The following is a 21,695-nucleotide window of genomic DNA, read 5'->3' as shown; positions in this document are numbered from 1 at the left end:
TCTTGGGCACGGATTCAAAGCTGACACACACACACACACAAATAAATAAATAAAAAAGGGGATCTGAAGGCAAATTCATTGATAACAATATTCATATTTGTCCATCTATCTATCTCTTTTCTTTCAAAACACTGTCCAACTTGTCCGGCTAGAATCAATTAGACCACAACTGCTCATAAGGAGAGAGGGAGGAAAGTTATAATCCACAGACCTTCATGAAAGAGATACATTAGTTTGAGAAAGCAAGTTTTACACATTCCTTACACTTACATCTTACAATTCCCATGATTTCACATTTATGATGCTTTACACTAAACAATGGCCTACAGATGTGATGCCATCTATAACACTGTGTTTTGTACATGAGGACATGAGAGAAATTAACTACAAGTGGACAAAAATTTGAATCAACAGTGGACAATGGCAATGTCAGGATTCTTTAAAGGTGTTGTGACTGCTCAAAAGATCCAAGGTTATCAACTCAGGGACTGTAGAAGAGTAACAATAAAGGCGGATTTATACTCGCGCGGCATCTGCGTACAGTCGGTTACAGAGTAGCTGACGCTGGTGAGTTTGCTCTCGCACTCAAGCGTAGGGGGTACGCGTAGTTTTGGTGTCGTCTTGCAGTTTCTCCTCCTAATCTGAAGGTGGCAGCAGGGGGGTATCGGCCAGTAAACTCACCAGGTCGGAGTTCTTTTTATGTTTCACTTCAGTTCGGTAGGTATTTTCTGTTTTAAAACAACAATAGCATCCAGTATGGTTCAGTGTCTTTACTAGCTTGTGAAGAAAATAAAGAAATAACTCGATCACCTCTCATCAATTTAATCTATTGGTTATTGTTTTTAAAAATGGTGGTTACCACACAAATTCAGAGAGAAGATCCAGATATCCGGCAACATGTGATCCCAAACTGACCAATCACAAGGGAGTACCTCCGCGTAAACGTCTGCGTAGCAGGGGTGCATGTCAGGTCTGGAAGAGGTGTGTGTTGAGCCTACGGCGGTCACGCAGACGCCACGCGAGTATAAATCCGTCTTAATGCTTGTCAGAATTTTGCATCAAATGAGCATCAAACATTGTTATTAAATCATCAATAGTTTAATGCAGTGATGTTCATTTCTGGTCATTAAGGGCCACTGTGCTGCAAGTTTTAGTCTTTTTCTGCATCACACCTGATTCAAATTACATGGATTTATCTAACAGCTTGCTGTGAAGTTGTGCACAAGCCTGTTAATGACCTAAACATTTTGATTGATTGCAGTGACCTACAAAGAAAAACCTTTGTATTATTGTAATGCCAGAACATGTTTAAAACTGTGCAACTGCCGAAGGCTCTTCACAAAATAAGTGTGAGATTTGGCTCTAATGTGCTTAAAAAGCTAAAATAAAAACCCATTTATTTCAGTGTTGCATTAAATGTTATAACATGGTTCTCTCTGTGCTTTTCATCACACATCATTTGTTTTTTTCATAGTTACTTTTCCGCTTATTTCACAGCCACATAGAAGCATAGGTTCACTCCATCCCTCTCACGTCAGTGTTTCTGTCGACTGTACTTTTGGTGTCTGGGTTACGCAGAGAGAAAGCAGAGTTGTGCATGAGCTGCACGCACACCTCACTCTGTGGCTCACTTCAACCATGATTCACATTAGCACCTTAGCACTATCGCTACAACAGCGAGGGAGGTGAACTCATCATAAACACCCTTTACACATGCTGTACTAATAGGCTGAGAGCATGCAGTGGGCAGCTGTATTTTATTAAGTGTCTGGAGGAGATGGACAAGAAACAAACACAAGCTTCGCTCAATTGAGTCTGTGTGATTATGCGGATTTCCACTCAAGGAAGAGTGTTAATACACCAGACAGTCAGTCAGTATTTTTATGTAATACTATAAAAAAAAGTGCATGTCAATATGTTAGCCTGATTAAAATCCGAATCAGAACCTCTTAAACAATCACACACAGATAATCAGTAACATTCACATATGAGTGCTGGGCAAAGATAAAAAATTTTAATCACGATTAACTGCATGACTTTCTGTGATTAATCACATTATAATGAGCAAAATTAAAGAATGAAGTCAAAAGTGGTGTAACTGATTGGGTTGGGGTTGGGAGGGTTCTTATGAACAGAAATTATTACTTACAGACTATTTGATTTGATAACAATTAAGCTACAGTTTTAGTTACAACACTGAAAAAGAGAATAACGTATTTATGATGTTTTTGTTTTGTTTTGTTGACTGACCTTTGCCTGGGTACAGGTGAATGCAGCATGTAATGTATTTTTAAATTTTGTTCTGTATGTTGTTCTGAATAAACACTACAATGTTCTCATGTATCATCTTGCCAGCTACCTACTTGGGTGATAATATTTGTTTGTCTAAAGTATTGACAGTTTAAGAAGAAGATGTAAAAGTCAACAATAATACCAGTAGATGTGAAAACTGAAGTTAAACCAATAATGATAAATCTAACCCAGACACTGATAAAACTTCTGATTCGGTTAAAAGTTGTTCTCTTTTTTTAGTATTTGTGCAGCAGTAATTAAAGCCATAAAATGCAGGATCATCCCCAATAAACAATTGTTGATAAAAAAAAATATATATTTTTGACTCTTTGCTTTTACAAAATTTACTTTACTTTTAACATTGAAATTCCACTTTAGTTCTAATAATTAGTTATTTCTCAAAGCTAAACCTTATCTTTCATTTACTTTTAAATATATTTTTTAAGGTATCATTTACACGTGCCACCCTTTTTCCAGTTTGTGCTCCTGCATAGCCCCCACATGAAAAAATAAAAATAAAAATCTAGACTCACCTCTGCTTTGAGTATATAAAGACTAGTTGGTTGTCAGTGTTAGTGAAGCCTAATAAAATATTAATTTTAACATTAACCTGTAAGGTGTAACAAGTAAAAAGCAGCTGAGAATGGAGAACACGCACAGTTAACAAAGAGCTCATAAATTTGAAAAGTGTGACTAACACAGTAAAAACACCCATAAGTAAAATCACACATCATGAGGAGAATTTTCTGCCCTGCAGGGGAACAGCACAGCATTTGCGAACAGCAGCATCCTCGAGAGTATCAATCCACACTGTGCGCAAATGTGGCCCAATGAGCCACATGGCAGTGACGTAATTTTTGCCATTAATTAATTAATTAATTTGTTAAGGCGATAATGTGTTAATTTGCCCAAATTGGAAGTTACAGAATGTCAAGAATATTTGTCCCACAGTCCACAGCATTGGACATCCTTTCAATAACTGGATTCCTCTTCTGTGCATGTATACTGGAACAAGGATGGAAGTACAATTAAATTAAACTTTAAATCTAACTGTAGCTTTACTCAGTTTTACCTGTAGCTGTACTAAAGTATTACACAGCAATACCTTGTGTAAGAGGCATGTTTCTCTCTATTTTCAAAATCCTATTGTTGAAAACTTCTTTGTTCTCACTAACAAGACAGTGTCTTCTTGTCCATCCAACTGGGTGCAAATAGTTTGCCCTGTGAAGATACTTAAAGGAAACTGAGTTTTTAGATGTCTTTGACTATGAGGAAAATGTACTGTACTGACAAAGGAAGACAAAGAGAAAAAAGGTTGTGTGAGAAAGTGACAGGAAAAGGGCAAAGCCAGAAAAAAACATAGACAGCAACAGTGTCAGAGTAGAAGATAGACACTGTTGAATGTGTAATGACATCTGGTGTCTGAGTTGCTTTTTTAAGTGTTGCCATAAAACAAAACCCTCACTCTTATATCCGGGCCTCTTTGATAAGTAGCTTCACATTTTCCCAAAATATCCCCAGAACATCTAAAGCTGTGCTATATGAAACCCCTTGTACCCTTTTTTCACTTCTTAGTCCTGCTGAACAGGTAGGGGCCATGTAAACAAAATTAGATTTCTCTCCATCTTTGCACCCTGAAACCTTCTTCGCTTCACTCCTAACAAATCTATCCTCTCCATTCCTTTCATCCACCCTCACACCTCCCTCTGTTGCCTCCATCCTTCCTCTGCGGCCCACTTCTGCGCAGAGGGAATGGCAGCAGCGCCTTCAATAATTCACTTCCCCTCAGAACAGGTTGTGTTTGCATTGCAGGGTGCTGCAGGCGAGAACAGAGAGGGCGAGGAAGAAAGATTAAAAACAAGGAGGAATGAAGAATGAAGTTGAAATGGATGAAGACTTTGACTACAAAGAAAGAATGAAAGTTTTAAGAAAAAATGCAACAAAGGCTAAAGCCTGGTGTGAGTAATCAAGATGTGAAAAGAGCAAAGAAGAGGAAAAAAATAAACAGGGAAATGTGGAACGTTAGTCATATTTAAGCTCCCAAATGCTTTTGCATACTCTGGTGTATGTAAAGTTAAAATCAAAGGATTTGGCCCTACCAGATAAGAAATACTGAGAGGCATCCTGTTCAGAAACAGAATAAAGAAAAGATGGATCTGACAGAAGCCTTAGATTGCACCTATCACTGAAATATTTTGCCGTTGCAACGTATGAATATCCCCAAAACTGTGTGTCAAGACTGGAAGAACTCTAACCACAACATGACCATCATCACTCAGACTGGTTCTCAGGACGACGGGTTGTGGGGATAGTTCAGGAGAAGTGCACAGTATTTTGCAGTTGATTTTACTTGTGTGTCATGTTCTGTTTTGCCTCCTGCATCTGTCCCGTTCCCTCCCCTTCCAATAGTTTTGAGTGTACCTGCCTGTGTAAATGCAACACGTGTGTGTGTGTGTGAGAGAGAGAGAGAGAGAGGGAGAGTACTGTCTCTCCATCTGTCTTTTGCCACTTTGCCACAGGGTTTGTGATACAGCAATCAGCACAGTACGTCTAAAGCATTGGGTATCTATTACTGTGAGCAGAGGAACAATTCTGGTTATCTCAGATTTAGATTGTCTTGCTCTGCAAAGAAACCACATGTATTTTATTTTATTTTTTTATCTTCAATGTTCTGGATTAAGGAAAATTAAGTTTAGGATTCTAATTCTCAAGTCCTCTTGCACTCTCACAGTGATTTGTTCTCTCCGATCTTGTCTAATTTTCTAACCCTCTTGTCGGTCTACCTCTCTGTCTCCAGGGAAGCCTTTCTTCTTTTAGCTTCTCTGTGTCTGGCCCTGCCCTTTTCAATGTCACTCTTGCTGTGTATCTCTTTATTTTTAATATTTGCTTTTTCTCTGCCATGTGTCCTTATTTCTCTACTTTCATGAGCCAGATCTGAGCCACTTCATCTAATGTAAAAACTAAATTAAATTTCTATTCTAAAAAGATAAGACCTTTCTTCGTCTCCAGCAGGGGAAATTCTAATGTTTTTAATATCTACAGTTGAAAGGTGTTGTTTTTTAAAAATCTAATTATGAATTTATAAAAGTGTGATTTATTCATTTTTGTTTCTCATTCATGAGATACAATTTAAAACTCTATAGCATCTCTGCAAATCATTTATTATATTTTCTAATCCTTTGTACTTCACAGCAGCTTAAAAGGTCTTACAACTGTCCACATTATGGCTGTGTGGTCATGGGATCAGCTGACAAATGAGAATATTGCTTTTTTTCCACAAGAAAGTGTGAAATTTACCTGGTACATCCTCCTGCCTCACAGAGCCTTTTCCACAAATGAAGGATGTGTAGGGAAATTACTTTTTCACAGGCTAACATGTCCTTACTGAGCCACAGGCACCACCGTGATTGAGTTTAAAATAATGTTCTCATATATTCATCTGGAAATGGCAGATTTCATTAGTTTTTCATCCTCATAGTGGGCATTTCAACAAACTTGCTACTCTGTAAATTTCTTTGACTTGGATCTCCCCAGCTTGTAGATTTTGAAGAAGAAAAACTCATTCCTCTCCGCTTTGTAAAAGGTTTATAAGAACGAGAATGCAGTTGTCTGGTGTTTAAACATTTGAGTGACCTCTGTCGACAACTTTAACCTGGACTGGGAGTAGTGTCCAGTCCTTAGGGGTAAAAACTGCAGAGTGACTAGGCTAAAAATATTTTAATTTTGAAACGATAGCGAAAATGAAACAATACAGTTTAAGGTGGGAAACAAACACAAAAAGGATATCAAATTAAAACTAAGCTAATTTGGGTAGATGCAACAGAAACTGAAAGATTCTATGCATTATGAGGATTGCAATGCAATGCAGTTTAGCTGTCAACAGCTCAGACATAAATTTGGAGTTTTAAGCACTAATAAAGGATAACATATCCCTGAATTAGTACAAAAAAAATAAACATGCTGTAGACATATGGACTCAGTATAAAGTCATGAAGATTTTGCATCTCTGAAATATCTGAGTATGTATTTTTAAATCAAGTTTTGTCACCCTGTAAAAGAATTCTGCCTGAGAAATTCAGGTTTGTGAAAAAAAAGATTTGTATTTGTAAAGAAAAACAGAAGAGCTTAGCAAACATATGTTTGTGGCTGCAAACTGAAAAACTGGTGTAAGTTGCATTAAGAACTATATTCCTTTTTAGAAGCCTGCAGTGGTGATGGACAGAAAGCGGTCTACTCTCTGATTGGACAGCTTGATTTGTACATCATCCAATCAGATAAAAGTGTAAAGACAGGGCCAAAAATCCACATCTGCAACTTCAGAGTCTTGCACACCAAGGTAACTAAGCAAATAAAGTTGGTGAAATACTGAACTGCATCATCCAGCATTCTCAGGCCAAGGTAACTAACCAACATGATCTAAAAATAAAAACACATGAACAGATGGTTATGTATCTACGAAGAACATATGTTTACATGAGTTGCAACTAAACTGTCTTATAAAAAGCATTTAATTTAATTTACAGTGACAGCAGTTTCCAGTGTACATAATAACCTCATGTCTGTTTTGCCTGCTTTCACAAGTATTCAGACTTCCCCCAACCTGCCAAATGATGCACCTTTCCCTCTGTCCTCATTTCCTGTGGTTGCGGCTAACCTAGGCTGTCTCTTCACTCCCTAGTGTCAGCCTTCCACCCTGTTTCCCAAAAGCCTTTCTGCAGCTTTCAATGACAGAGTGTGCTATGTCCTATATATGCAGTAAGTGGAGAGAGGTGGGTGGATGCTTGCCACTGAATTGGTGGATGATAGTGAGAAGATGACAGGGCTTTAGAGGAAAGGGATCCTGGATATGAAGAGAGAGAAAGGTAGTGAGGAAAAAGCAAGGAGAGGAGGCAACTAATAGAAGAGATGAGGGGAGTTAAAGGGCCATAAGAGTTAGGATGAAAACGGGGGGAATTAAAATGTAAAGAGGATGGAAAGCAAGGAGAGGGTAAATTTTCTTTGACGTGCAGAGGGTATGGACGGCTGAGAAGGAAAAGAGGATCAGTGAGAGGCAAGAAGAAGGGAAGAGAAGTTGACAGAAACATCTTTTTTTGACAGGTAAAAGTTTAATGGTTGGGTAAAGACAGAATAGGGGAAGGGGAAAGACGGATCAGGATGTGTAGCTAGTGGCAGGTAAATTGCTACACTGAGAACATGGTGACTTTATACATATCCACCAGATTATACCCCATCCCTTCTGAGCCAGCTGAGAGGAAGAAACGGAAGCGTGAGAGAGCATCAAGCTAACCCGTTATTGGTCTCTTCTACCATTTGTTAGAGCAAGCTTTTCAGTGATTACAAAGATTCTTGTTAAAGATTTGTGGCAGCATCAACATCTCTGCTGTTTGGTTTGGGTACGAAAGGCCAAAAGTAAATACAGCCAATATTTTGCCATCACTTTTTCAAGTTTTGATCATTTGACTATTATTATATCAATTATCATCTGAACCATTCATCTTATTATTACTGTCAAAAGGAATTTAAAAAAAATGCAAAGAGACATTTTTCCATGCTCTTAGTGCAAGTGTATTCATGTACTGGAACCACCGAGAAGGGAATTTTACCACTGAGGGAGAATAAGTTTAAAACATTGAGAATGCAGCATGCATCGCTGAATTATTGAGACCAGACGTGTGTTGGAGCAAAAGATGGATTCCACTGTTGATTCCCACTTGCTGTCAGAAAGTTCAGTTGGATATAACCAACTCCAAAAGCTGTGGTTGTTTCACTGTTGTTTGGGGGTTTTTTAGGAGTACCCACAAGGAAAAGCAAAACATATGCGATATGAAAAGCCTGTGGTCTCAGCAGAATGTGAGTTTCCTGACATCGCAGCATAGCTGTGAGGTCCTAAAACTCAGCTGATCTAGCCGCAGCCGCAACCTGCTTATTTGAGTTGCAAATAAGCAGACCTGTTGATGGTGAGGAGTCAATTAATTTACTAACAATACAGGCCCAAGCTGTTTCTTGCCTCTTTTGCACAGTCCATATGAACATGGACCCATTACCTGTTCTGCATCTAGAATGAGCTCTTTGGCTTGGATCAACAAAGACCCTCCAACATGCTGTTTATCTGGTCTAATCTGATGAAAAGACTTTCAAATAAATGTTATAATATTTCACTCTTCAGTTTAACTATTTTCAAATTTGATATTGTGATTTTTATAGTTCAGATAGCACAGGGAAGAGTCACTGAAGTCTATCATGTGGCAAAATAATAATATTTAGTTAAACCTTTTGGACCGAGGAATATGTGTTAATTGTTATTACTTAAGAAAATATTTTTGCTTTATGAAACTGTGATTATAGAAAGAAGTAATAATTATAAATATATTTAAGAATGAAAACAGAGTTAGCCGTGGTTGCACAAAAAAAAGACTTTATGATGCAGAACTGAGAGATCATTTACAAAGAAAAGGACACTGATAAAGAATATGAGGAATTTCTAAAAATATTTAACTTGCTATATGATAATAAAAAGGTCCTATAAAAAATAGAGGAATATACATAAACATACAAAGAGTTAATGAGGGGCTACAAAAAGCCTAGAAAAAGAAAATTAGATTATATAGACAATTCTTAAAGCACAGAACTACAGAGGCAGAGGAAAAGTATAAGAAATACTAAATTAAATTAAGTAATATTGTGAGGACATGTCAGAAAGAATATTATAATAAATTACTGAAATGACTATACTGACTACTGACTATAATATGATTTGATGATGCAATATTATTTTTTCTTTTTCTTTATTTTCTTTTTGTATATAGCTTTCTCTTTTGTTCGTTCAAAATAAATAAATTCATTCATTCATTTATGAATTCGAAATGAAGGCAAAAACAAAGATCTACATGCTGATGCATTCTGTTTGTAGACATTTAGAAAGAAAATATTTCTCTGCACTCAGGAGCAATGCAGGTTAAAATGTGAATTATAAAATTACTGCTACAGAAATTATGGGGCATCCATGAAAAGAAGATAAAACATGAGGGGCTGCAAAATTTTTTGGTTCAGCAGATATTTTATGTCTCACTGTAACCAGACACACTACATCTTCTGCCAGTCACTTAAAGAGACATGGACTGGCAGTTCTATAGGTCTGCCAGATTCTTTTAAACATTCCCCTCCCTAATTATTGTTCACGGGAACTTCCACAAATGCAACAGAACCAGGAACAAAAATGACTATTGTTGGAAATATCAACAGTAATTCTTTTTTAACGCCACAGCAGAATTTTCATCAGGTGCAATTGGATAGTAAATCTGGGCCCAAAATCAGAACAGTTGAAAACTGTCAAAAATCATGATAAACCTAATCTAAGGTGTTGTACCTAAACATAGCAGCAGAGTGGTTGCACTGTCTGATCATTATGCTGATAGATTTTAATATAAACAAATGACGTTTGCTGCTGTATTAATGTTAGAAATATTGTTAAGTGAATAGTTCAAATATTCTTTCATTCAAAAGCTGCCTTTAGTCTTTGCAAATGTATCATCTGAGTACGTAATGTTTTTTTCTTTGTTTACTCTTAAATATGTAAATTTGTACCACGACAGTGGCCTACACATAGACTATTTTTAGACTAATTTGTACTTGCAGCCACTGTATATAGAGTTAAATTCCATTTAAACGAATGACAAGGAAAGAAATGGGTGTTGAAGATAGAGGAAAGCAGCGTGAAAAAGAAACAGGAGAAGAAGAGAGTCAGTGTGAGAGAAGTGCAAGGGGAGGGAGACAGTCTCTGATGCAAGCCATGTTAGCACCACTGTTCACAACCGTCCTGTCGGCTTCATGAATAAGTTAGATGCCAAATGTTCCCTCCCTCTTGTGTCCATTCATGCAAACATGCTTGCACTCACCCAAACACAAAGCCTTTATTGCCTCATTCAAAAAACAAGAGGATCGAACCCTCTACACACAAAAATACAAAGACATTGCAAAACACAGCTGTAATCCATTTATGGCTTTTAAATGAAACAAGAAGCTGCTTTGCATTCCCAAAACTGTATTTAACGATACACACACAGACAAACACACACATAGACGTAGAAACACTGCTGAAGCTGAGCCAGTAAGAGGTGCCTGATAATGTCTGACAGAGTGACAGCAGTACATAAGAGAAAAGAGAAGTTTCCCTGACATTTCTTTTCTCCAACCCACAGGGCACCCACACCATCCTGTTATACTCTGGACCACTGTCATCCAAAGATGTGTGGGTGTGTGTGTGTGTTTCTGTAAGAGTGGGTCAAAAGTGAGATAAAGATATAAGTTCTACTAAGCGTGAGTATTGTGACAGATGTTTCTGCACATGCATGTCTGTGTGTGTGTGTGTGTCAGCACCACGCGTGGGACCTTGCATGCATGGATCTGAGTGAATGCAATCTGCATGAACAATAGAAAAGGGGAAGTTAAATCTAAAGGTTATGAAAAAATAAATTTAAATTAACAAATAGGAAAATTATTTAGGGAAAAAATTACAAGAGATTCTGATTCTTATGGCAGTTCAACGCTGACAGATTCTGCTGGAGCCTGCAGTGATGCTTCTTTTTTTATCAAACTTGGATTTCATTCAGCTAAAAACTGAACTATGAAAACAGTCACAGGAAGCATAGTTAATAAGATTAGAAACAAAACAATTTGTCAGCCTTGAATCATTGTCCTTAATGCAGAGTAGTGATTCAAGCTGACTGACTGTGTCAACTGCAACAGTGAAATTACATCAGAGATTGAAGTGAAATGAAACATCACAAAACCCAAAACACTAACATGTGACTCCTGACATCTTCAGAGAGCCTTTTCACAAGGAAACAGAGTAGCTAGTAAATAAGAAAAGTAGTGGGCTGAGCGTAGGGGTAACCATTTTTACGCAGTGTTAGTCTTGTATGTGTTAGTGGTCATACAAAACTCACGAGGATGAACTAGCTTATTTGTACTTTTAGTAATTTTACTTTTAATAAAGTATTTCTTTAGTTGGCCTATTTCACCAAAGCTTCTGAATAATTCTTCCATCACTGGATAACAAAGAGCATATCTGCTTGTCTATTTCATAGATATGGATATAAAATTAAATATATCAGGATGCTCGATGGTTCCCTTTGCAGAAAGTGCAGCTCCGCTCTCTACATGCAAGCAATAGTCAATGTTTGAAGCAGGGGCCAGGGAACCAACGTTAACTCCTAAAACCTTACCTTTCCTGCTAAAGAAGCAGTTCTCAGCGTATAAACTGCTGTAAAAATCCAAACTTACTTTACCAAACTTTACTTACACAATTTTTTTTCACAAATTACTAATGATATATAGAATGTTAACAAGGAATCTGTTTCCATTTTTTAAGCTGCCTCAAGATTCATGTGAAACCTGAATCTTTTTTTTTTGTTGTTGTTGTTTGTTTTATATATATATATATATATATATATATATATATATATATTTAACTGGTTCCTAAAAATATTTAATTCAGATTACAATTTGTTAACTTTGGGATATATCTGAGCTTGACCTGCTCTTCTGAAAATCTCAGTTTTTTGTTACTGTCTTGGAGTAAAACAGCCAAACATTATGGCTAAAACAACAACAACAAAAAAATGGTTAATGGCTAAAAAACAAAAAACACATGCAATGTATCTTACACTATGATAGTTTCTGGGTATATCACTATCTCACCTCACTTGGGGGCCTCTGATGGACCTGACTACCCTTTTCTACCTATTGCCTTGTGCCCACCCCAGGCTCAGAGTCTATCATGTGGATGGAAGGGTGATAAATCAGATCTCCCAAGATTTTGTCTTAGCTCTCTTATCATTTACCCCCAGCATCAACATTTCACTTTGGCCATAGGCCTTTGGCTCTGCTTTTGACCTGTGGGTTAATAGAAATGTTGTCAGGTTTTAATATCCAGTCAGGCACATAGTGAAAAAAAAAAAAGAGAGACAAGAGAGGACAAAAGAAGATGAAGAAAAAAAGAAGCAGCCAGTACTGAGTACGCCTCAAAGCAAGGGTCATGTATTGAACTGTGTTTATAAACATAGATGACCATTCCTCTCAGAACTATAGTGTCCTACATGGCTCAGTTCGGGCCCCCATGCTTTTAACATTTACATGCTGCCTCTGTGGGGGGTGTCATCAGGATGCGGGGCATAAACTTCCACAGCTATGCTGAGGATGCACAGCTTTATGTTGCCGTGTCTCCTGATGGCACCAAACTAGATGATGCCCTTTTTTAATCTATCTTATAAATCAAATGGTGGATGGCAGCAAACGTTCTCCAGCTCAACCAGGACAAGACTGAGATTTTAGTCACTGGCACTGGTAGAGAGAGAAACTAAACAACAAACTTTGAACTCTGGCAGCAGAATCACATGAACAGGTGATAAAACCTCTACGTTTAACAAGAACTCGGGTTCAATATTCACATCAAGAATGTCACTTAGGCTTCTTTTTACCACCTGAAGAGCATCACCAGAGTTCAACTGTTTCCCCTTCAAGCCGATGTAGAGACTTTGATCCATGCTTTTATCACCTTAAAAATTGATTATTGTAACTCTCTCCTTTCTGGGCTCTCGATGAAAACTTTAGCACCACTGCAGCTGCTACTGAACTCTGCAGCATGTCTGCTCACGGGAACCAGAGAGACAGCTCACATCACTCCAATCCTAGAGTCTCTGCATTGGCTTACAGTCCATGTCAGGGTCATTTTTAACCCTTTGGTGCATGAATTATTACAAAACAGTACTACTTTTTTTTTTTTTCATTAAATATTCTATTTCTACAGACATGCACATTGATGTTTTTCTGTTTTTAATCTAATTTTAACTTTACCTCAGTGTATTGATTTTTCTATTTGATCTATGAAAATAGTTATAAAATAATATCTTGTCATATTAATATAATATAAATTTTCTATAAAAAGACCTGGAACATTTTCCTGTCCTGTTTATCACTGAGGCAAACTTGGTAATTACAATGTATGTATATATACTATATCAAATGTGATTATTCTTTATATATTGGTGACTCACTAATGTCCATTGAAGTTGCTAATGTATGATCCACACCCATGCATACATTTAACAACAGCCTTTAAATATGTGTCCACTGTAGTGGACACTATGCATAAAAGGGTTAAAGTTATTTTATTGGTTTTTAAAACTCTTAATGGTCTTGGGCCTTTTTCACATTTTAAACATTTTTAAATACTACAAGCCCTCCAGACCCCTGAGGTTCTCTACTAGGCAACTGTTACATACTGCATTTGTGTCTGCCAGAGGACCTGAGGGTGGGACTACTAAAGTTTTTTAAAACCAGACTCAAGAGCTATCCTTTTACTCTGGCTTTTAATTTATTGTCTTTCGCAATGAAATGAATTGCATGAAATTCATTTGCCTTCTTGTGATGTTTTTTTCCTGAACTTATGAGTGTAATTATACCTCTGTTATACTGACTTTAATCTGAACCTTTACATTGATAGCCTGATTTAGTCTTCTAGAGCGCATTCGTTTTCCTGTAATCTTTGTTAATTTATTTTATATCTTTCATAGTCATAATAACTTTCACTTATTCCAGTGTTTCCTTAACCTGGTAAACTGAAGATTCCAAAGTTTCAACCTAAACCTAAACATGTGTATGTGTGTAAGCACTTTGTGATGTATGAATGTATGAAAAGTGCTTTATAAAGATGGATGGCTTGATTGATTAATTCATTCATTGTAAATTTTTTCAAACAACCATTTTAATATTAAGGCTATAACAGCTAAACTGTAGATCTGTAGAGGAAAAGGACACAGAAACAATTAAAATCTATCTATCTATCTTGTTTGAACATTTGGGAAAGCAGTTTTAGCAGACCTGCTTAAATTCCAAGGACTTTAATTAAAAGTAATGCCGAGAGAAAGGTCACTCAGCATTTGTTGACATTACTGATCACATTCATGTAGAGAGGGTGCAATCTGTAGAGAAAGTGTGTTTGTGTACTTGTATTACCGATGCTGTAAGCGCATAAATCTATTTACAAAGACATATTGTGTATGCGTGTACACGCTTCTGAGAGTGCACCTGTGAAAACCTTGTGCATGTACACGTGCGGTGAACAAAAATGGAGCAAAGAGGTAAAGAGTGGGAGGAGCACGGTAGGTGTCAGATCGTGGGAGGTGAGAGATTACCTTCGTCTCTAGCTTAATGCTTCAGTCTCTTCTTATCACCGTCTGCCCACCCCTCTCCGCTCCTCCTCCTTTGCCTCAGAGCCAACAATAAATTATGGATGCTTATTAGAAAAGGGCAATATTCAGCATCCCAAATAAACTCAGCAGCAAGAGACATAAAAGACACACATACAAAAAGTGCTGATGTGAGAAGAGGAAGAGCTGAAGTCACAGGGGAGCCGGTGGCAGGGCCCGTTAAACCTGGAATGATCTCTTTCTGGGTCATCGACGTTAAAGCCATGTGACTGCTTTCAAGGTGGAAGAAGCACTGTCATACATATCTGAGGTAGCAATACCACAGTGTGGAAAAGAGAAGACCCTAAAAGTAGTAAAATATAACCAATTATTAGACCAAAATATTCTTGAAGAAGCTAAATTAAAAATGCTCCAGAGGAAAGGGACATTTAAGTAAATAATAGTGTGTATATCACTTAAAAGCTACAATTGGAAAACAGTGACTATTTTCATCTCTTTGATTTCCCTCTTCATCTAATTCAGAGTTTTGTGGGGGCTGTTACCCATCGCAGCTGCCCATCCCAGTAGGACAGAGGCAGGGTACACCCTGTACATGTTACCACACGACGAATACCGAGACAACCATGCATGCTCACACCCACTTCTAGGGTCAATCTAAAATCACCAACTAACCTAATACAGTCTTTCTGGACTGTGGGAAGTCTGAGAACCCAGATAAAACATGCAAACTACACACAGAACCAGTGACCTTGCAGAGTTAATAACCACATCACTCTGCAACTAGTACTTATTTCCTTTCACTGACTTCTGTGAGTAACTTTACAGATTAATACACACACACACACAGATTGCAATAACAAAAAAAAAAATATATATATATATATTCTAAGCTTTTCATTCTTCCTTGGGCAACATCTTCAAAGTCATGTTAAATTTGTGCGCAGTTTAAACTTATTAAACTTTTTCACTTTCTGCTTCTCTAGTAGTGCTTTGTTCTATGGCCAGTGGCAAGGCCTCGTATCCTGCTGCTGCAAGGGCCCTACTCTAATCCCCCACAAAAAAAAAGAAAATAAAAGGGAAAAAAACACTGTAAAACAAAATCATTGATTCAACTTAATTACATTTCCCGTTAACAAGAACATAATGAAGCATCGTATTGCAGGCTAATGCAGCCTGGATTCCATCTACAGCACCAGCTAATGCTTCCGTGTGACTCTGTCAAGCAATCAATAATTTGGTGTCTGTGTGAACTCTGCCTCAGAAAGTGTGAGGTGACGCAGTGCCAAAAAAAGGAGACTTTTTTCTGGTGCAATTTGTCTGTGTTGACTTTCTCAGTTGAGGAGGAACATCCTACTCAGTGAGGCTGTATTGAACATTTCTGGACCACTCCCTACCCTTAAGTCTGTTGCAGTTTGGTGCATGTTAATAAAAAATTATTTTAGAGAGGAGAACACTATAATAAACAAGTCAAACTACAGATGTTCCTCTTAGAAAGCTTGCTGTCATTAAAAATTAGATGTTCAGCTTTTTCCCATGAAATGCAGCATCACATTTCCTTGGTGTCTGTCCATCTGCAACGTTACAGACAGGTGTTACAAGTTTTTTGACAGCCTATCAGAATTCATAGACCTGCAATCAATACTAAACTGCTGCAAGAGAAATGGTGACCAATCCACAAGTCCCTGCTGAGCCAGCAAACTGTTGCAAAGGGAAGAAAAGTGTGTCTGCTGCAGACGCACACACACCCCACTCACAATAGCACACACCAACGCACTCACATACAGACTTCAAGGTCTTTAGGCTTGCACACTTTGCACACTTGGGTATGCGGAAAACTGCACACAGAAATTCACACTAGCTGATAAAAACACATGGATCCAAACAGACCCAGGAGAAGGATACAGTAAATGAATCTCGCAGCTGCCCAAACCACAGACATCAATCAGGCACACATCACTGTTCAGCTCCCGACGGATGGTGAGTCGCATCTGTCTGTTAGAGCAAGTGCTAAACAACTCCAAAGTGATAGAAACCATTTTATGCATATCTGCAAACAGGGTGCCAAACTCATTGGCTCTCTTCCCGACCCTCAAACTCATGTTGTTTACTGCAGTTTTGCAAATTGTAAGACAATTTGCTCTCTCTCATTGAATGACTCTTTTTAGTGATGAGCATTTACCTACGGGAAACAGTTGTTACAGGTATGCACAGCTGAGCACCACCACTTCCACACGGTCCACCTGGGAGTGCCTGTAACTGCTGGCCAAGTACTTCCCACAAAGAATTAGGCTGAAAGGCTGCAGTTGCATGGAAGACAATTACCCAAAAAAGAAAGGAGAAAACAAAAAAAAAAAAAACTAAATAGCACTGCAGCCTTCGAAATCTGTTCCAACTCGCTGCAAAACTGTGACAAAACACATGAGGTGTTTATTACCTGTGTTTTAATAGGTAATAATGTTAAATGACAATCACTGCATCACCCCAAACACCCCAAAAATTGTTTTATAAAACTTTTATAAAAAAATAAATAAAGACAGAAAGAGAAAGGTTAAAGTGGAGATTAGAGTTTCCTGTAGGATAGCATATCAGACAAGACACCCCATAAGGAGCCAAAGGATCAAACTCTAACTAAAATACAGCTGTAAGAGAGAGCAAGTAGTAGGTTCATGACCTCAAACTGTTCTGTTCTAAAATACTTTATACATGTGAACGGGAATGTATTTAAAATGAAACATGACTACTTCTATAAAACTTTGAAGTCTACACCCTTAGGTAAAAACATATCCTGAAAAGCTTTAAGAGTTTTCAGAAATATTTGAATACTGACACTTTAGATTAGATAGAATAGATTCTATTCTATTCTATTCTATTATCATTTGAATATTAAGCCCATATTCATGTTGTTACTGAGACTTAAATATGTTTTAGGAGGTGGCTAAAATAACATCAAAAAAGGGGTTTGCAAGAAAATACACAACTCACTATACAGTACAGGATCTATGCTAATAAAGATCAGAGAACTGTGTGTGCAAGTTAGTTTTAGTTTACACTCATACTGACATGCCAGCAGCAGTGTGAAGTAACAGAGTAGTACAAGCCTGATTAGTTAGCAAGGACCTTTACACAGGCCTATATGCTCCTGCAAATGACAGACTGTCAGCATTTCTCGGTGTGACGGCAGGCTACAGGATCGCATATGACAACCGCACTCTGTGCAACTATGACTAAACAGAGCCTGTTTTCAATGGCTGCCACATGCCTTGAAATGTCAAAATCAAAGTATCAAAGCTGACAGATCAGTTTCTGTTTGCCTTGCCCAAAGGGACAGGGGGATGCGTGTCTGGCCAGGCGCCTGTAGCTGGAGAGACTGAGCCTCTGTAATACAGTGAGGGTCGAGTCTTAAGAGTGAACAAATCTCAGCCTCAGCCTCAAAAGTGGAGTGACTGCCCTGTTTAACCTGCCAGACATGTGCCCTTGCTTTAAAGCCTATGCCTTTGTGTATGCTTATTTTCATTTATTTATTTATTTGTATTCATTTAAAAGAGACAAAATAGTACATTAACACAAGTACAAACGCACAAATGTAAATGCTGAATAGTTAGCCTTGCAGCTAATTTGCTGGGGACCAAAACCTGAAAAAAACACCATTTTTATAAATGCTGTAACTAAGCTGTAGTCCCCTCAAGTTTAAATAAATTTTTGAGGGTCATTGCTTGGTTTAAGAGTCAGAGTTAGAATCTGAGTTACCATTAGGTTCAGGTGAAGGGTTATGGTTAAAAATCCAGTTGTCATTGTTAAGGTTGGTGTAAAGGGCGAGGGAATTCATTGTCCCCACTGTCAATGTAAACCAGTGTGCACAGTTGATTCAGTGTACTTAGGACACTGTGGAAGCCACAAGTGTAGTGCTGACATAATGCACAAATGTTTTGGATTATGGAGTTTTTCCCTTCATAATTCTTCTGCAATTCAAATAACAGTCACCACCTTTACAATACTTTATGAGTCTATATGTGGATGACGGGCTAGCACCCTGAAACTGGTGCACTGTACAAAAACTATTTCCCAACAGCTGTGCCTATATTTATATGTCAGAGACATACTGCATGCGTGCATATAGGTGCACTCTGCTTCTTTAGCAAACAGCGTTAACTTTGAACATCTAGCTTACTATATAATCCCCAAATATGTGTGGGAAAAATTCCTTCCAGGGAATATCAAACCATCCATCCATTTTCTATACTGGCTGCTTAGTCCAGTTCAGGGTCAGGGGAAGCTGGAGTCCATCTCAGCAATTAGCAGGCCAGAGGCAGGGTACACCCTGGACTGGTCGCCAGTTCATCATAGGGCTCCCAGGGCATAATTTTGGACAAACGACTTATTTGTGCCTAAAATCAAATAAAACTGGCTACTGAGTGGTTGCGTTTCTTTGTAATAACAAAAGAAAAAGATATTTCCTTTTCAGGATCTTTCGCTTCCCATCTACAGTAACTGAAGCTTCTTTTTTTTTTATCTCTCTCTCTCGAGGAAATTTGAGTGATTGTAAGGTGTGGCAATAATACGCTAAGAGGGGCTCAGCAGGAATCTTTCAGAGAGTCCAATTAAGGAAACTCTTCACCGAGGAAATGCTTCTCAAGGTGTCTGATTTAAGTTTTTGCTGGTGTTATGATCAAGAATGCATGCATTAAAAGTCTGACAAGCTCTTACCGTAAACTCCTTGGCCCCGGACAAGACCATAGAGACTAGAAAAAAACAAAATCCAGTAAAGCTCCATGTTCAGCTCAGTTCCGTCATAACCTGCGAGAGGAAAGAATGAGGAGGTCAGACCATGGCAAGAAAGAGAAGAGCGTTAACATTTGTGAAAAATGGGCAGCCGGGTGGATGTTGCAACAAAAAGAAAACAAAGAGGGAAGAATCACCACTTTAAATTGTTCTTTCGTGTCCAACTATGTCTCCGCCAACCACATAAACCATAAAAATAATACTACAAAACAATTTAGCCCCTGCCAACATCGCTTAAAGGCGGGTAATTCAATCACCACATCGTGGATTATCCAGAGCTTACAAGCGATGCTGCGTGTTAGAGAATTGGAGATTGACAGGATTGCGGAGTTCTGCTGTTAAACACAAAATTTCTCCCGTTCTGTCCTCACATGGGTGGACAGGTGTAGTCAGGACAGGACCAAAGGAGGGATTAGACCGCAGTATTCACCGATGATTACCTACAACAAGTGGGGTCATCGTACACTTTGGACTTTAAACACCAACGCTGCCTCTTCTTCACATCAGTGATTATCCCTACGACGACCCACCTGAAGAAAGGTGACAGGGTCGCCTCCTTCGGAAGAAAAGTCTGCTTTTTTTCTCTCTCTCTCTCTCCTTCCATCATACCAAACATCATCATTGAACTGTTGTAAATTGTTATAGGACGCGTTTGTATGTTTTTTTGCAGGGTGTGTAGCTTGTGTGTAAAGATGAGGAATTGGAATAAAAAGCAGATGGACTGCTAATGATGAACCCTCCTGTGACTCTTCTGACTGAACACGAGGATTTCCTCCGATGTCTGGCACACACGTCTGAGTCAAGAGTCAGCTGCATTGTTACTGTGGGTCATAAAGCGCGCTGTGATTAAAGTTTCAATAAGATGCATGTTAATTTACGAGTAGCTAGCCATTCTATCCCCAGGATGAATATAATCAAAACGCAAAAAAAAGTGGGGTCTATTGTAATCTCACAATTTGATTACCACTGATAGGGCAAGATGCGCAACTTTGATGTTGTTTCGTAAAACCGATCATTACTTTAATACACTCACATTTAGGCTAGTCTTTGTAAAATTGTAGTCACAATGCAAAGTGAGTATATAAATTCAAATCGTATCCAGACCTTGTCCCCGACAGTCCTTTGGGTCAATGAGCTGCTCCGCGCTACGCTGCGCGCTCCTCCCGGCTGCAGCAGCGAGGATTCCTCCGCTCTCCGCGCCTCTCCACAAACACCAGTTGAAAAGTTATATATCCTCTTCCAGTTAGCGTCCCTGATGAGCTTAACAAATCCCGGGGAGTATAATGTGACGTTTGTCGATCTCCAACACCTCCTGTTAAACTTTTATTGTTAGCACAGAAAAGCAGAATCTCACCGATGGTCGATTCCAGAGCTCCTCTTCCTCAGGATTAAAAAAAGAGTCCCTCTTTGAAAAACTCAAACAAGTCTACTTAAAAAATGATCATATACACACTAACTCTTTTATTATTATTATTATTATTATTATTATTATTATTATTATTATTATTACTGTGAAAGGTTTAGTTGAAACGCCTTTACTGCTTCTCCTCTTCGCTTGTAGCAGGTGACAGTTTAGTGACGACCGTCTAAATCATGCGCTCTGAAAATGAGCTCCCCTCCACTCCTTCAGTCAGCGCCGTGTCTGTGGACTCGGGGAGATGCTGGCCAAGTGGAATGTGCGCAGACTGAGAACGACCGCCCCTGTCTGTGAGGAGAGAGAGAGGGATGGAGAGAGGAAAGAGAGCGAGGGCAGAGACTTCCACAGATGCGCTTAAACCTCACCACACCATAGCGAACAGGTTGTCAAAAGACCACCACTTTTCCATCTCTCTCTCTCTTCCCGCTTCCAAGCTCCCAGGCTGTCTTAAATGAGCTTTGTTATGCCACAGGTTGTTTCTAAAACCGAAGAGAGTGTATCTCGCCAACTACGTTGCCACAAAAAGTCGGTACCTTGAAGGTACTCCGAAAGTTTTTGGGATCCACGTGTGTGTCCCTCAAAAACAACCACAAATCTTGGATCAGTTGTTTATGACAACAAACACCCACTGTTAAACACGTGCCCTCTGCACACAGATGGTTTCTAACATTCATCGATTTGCACCGCCTGACATCCCAACTCTCCCTTTCACCACTCATGCGCATCAGTTATTCTTGTGAATTCCCAATGAGGCCACAAGAGGGCGTGTTTCAGCTCGTCATCATACAGTGATGCGTTTGACAAGCGTGTGCACTCAATAGCCTGTGTGTGTGTGTGTGTGTGTGTGTGTGCGTGCGTGTGTGTGTGTGTGCGTGCGTGCGTGCACACATGGTGATGGGATCTGAATCAGCGTGTGTAAAGGCCCCTTATACTTGTGGCCTGAATATGAAGGATGTGGGATTGTTTTGGCTTTTTTTTGTTGTTTTTTTTTTTCTTTT

General features: G+C 38.7%; 1 protein-coding gene across 5 annotated transcripts in view; it reads right to left on the bottom strand.

Annotated features, from left to right (window-relative positions):
- Positions 1 to 20,889, bottom strand: part of LOC121640410 (MAM domain-containing glycosylphosphatidylinositol anchor protein 1) — a 322,158-nt gene extending 301,269 nt beyond the window's left edge. For 2 of the 5 annotated variants that reach the window (XM_041986155.1, XM_041986145.1), the window contains exons 1-2: positions 20,385 to 20,889; positions 19,206 to 19,295 (exon numbers count right to left, since the gene is read on the bottom strand). In XM_041986155.1, coding sequence (XP_041842089.1) covers positions 19,206 to 19,272 — 67 coding nt within the window. In that variant the 5' untranslated portion in view covers positions 19,273 to 19,295; positions 20,385 to 20,889. Of the gene's footprint in view, positions 1 to 19,205; positions 19,296 to 19,417; positions 19,479 to 20,384 lie in introns of those variants that run through there. The other 3 variants (XM_041986128.1, XM_041986165.1, XM_041986136.1) reach the window with 3 other exon arrangements.
- Positions 20,890 to 21,695: the final 806 nt, after the last annotated feature.

This window comes from Melanotaenia boesemani, chromosome 1 (genome assembly GCF_017639745.1).
Source record: "Melanotaenia boesemani isolate fMelBoe1 chromosome 1, fMelBoe1.pri, whole genome shotgun sequence".
Taxonomy (NCBI): domain Eukaryota; kingdom Metazoa; phylum Chordata; class Actinopteri; order Atheriniformes; family Melanotaeniidae; genus Melanotaenia; species Melanotaenia boesemani.
This window is presented reverse-complemented; position numbering and strand designations above follow the sequence as displayed.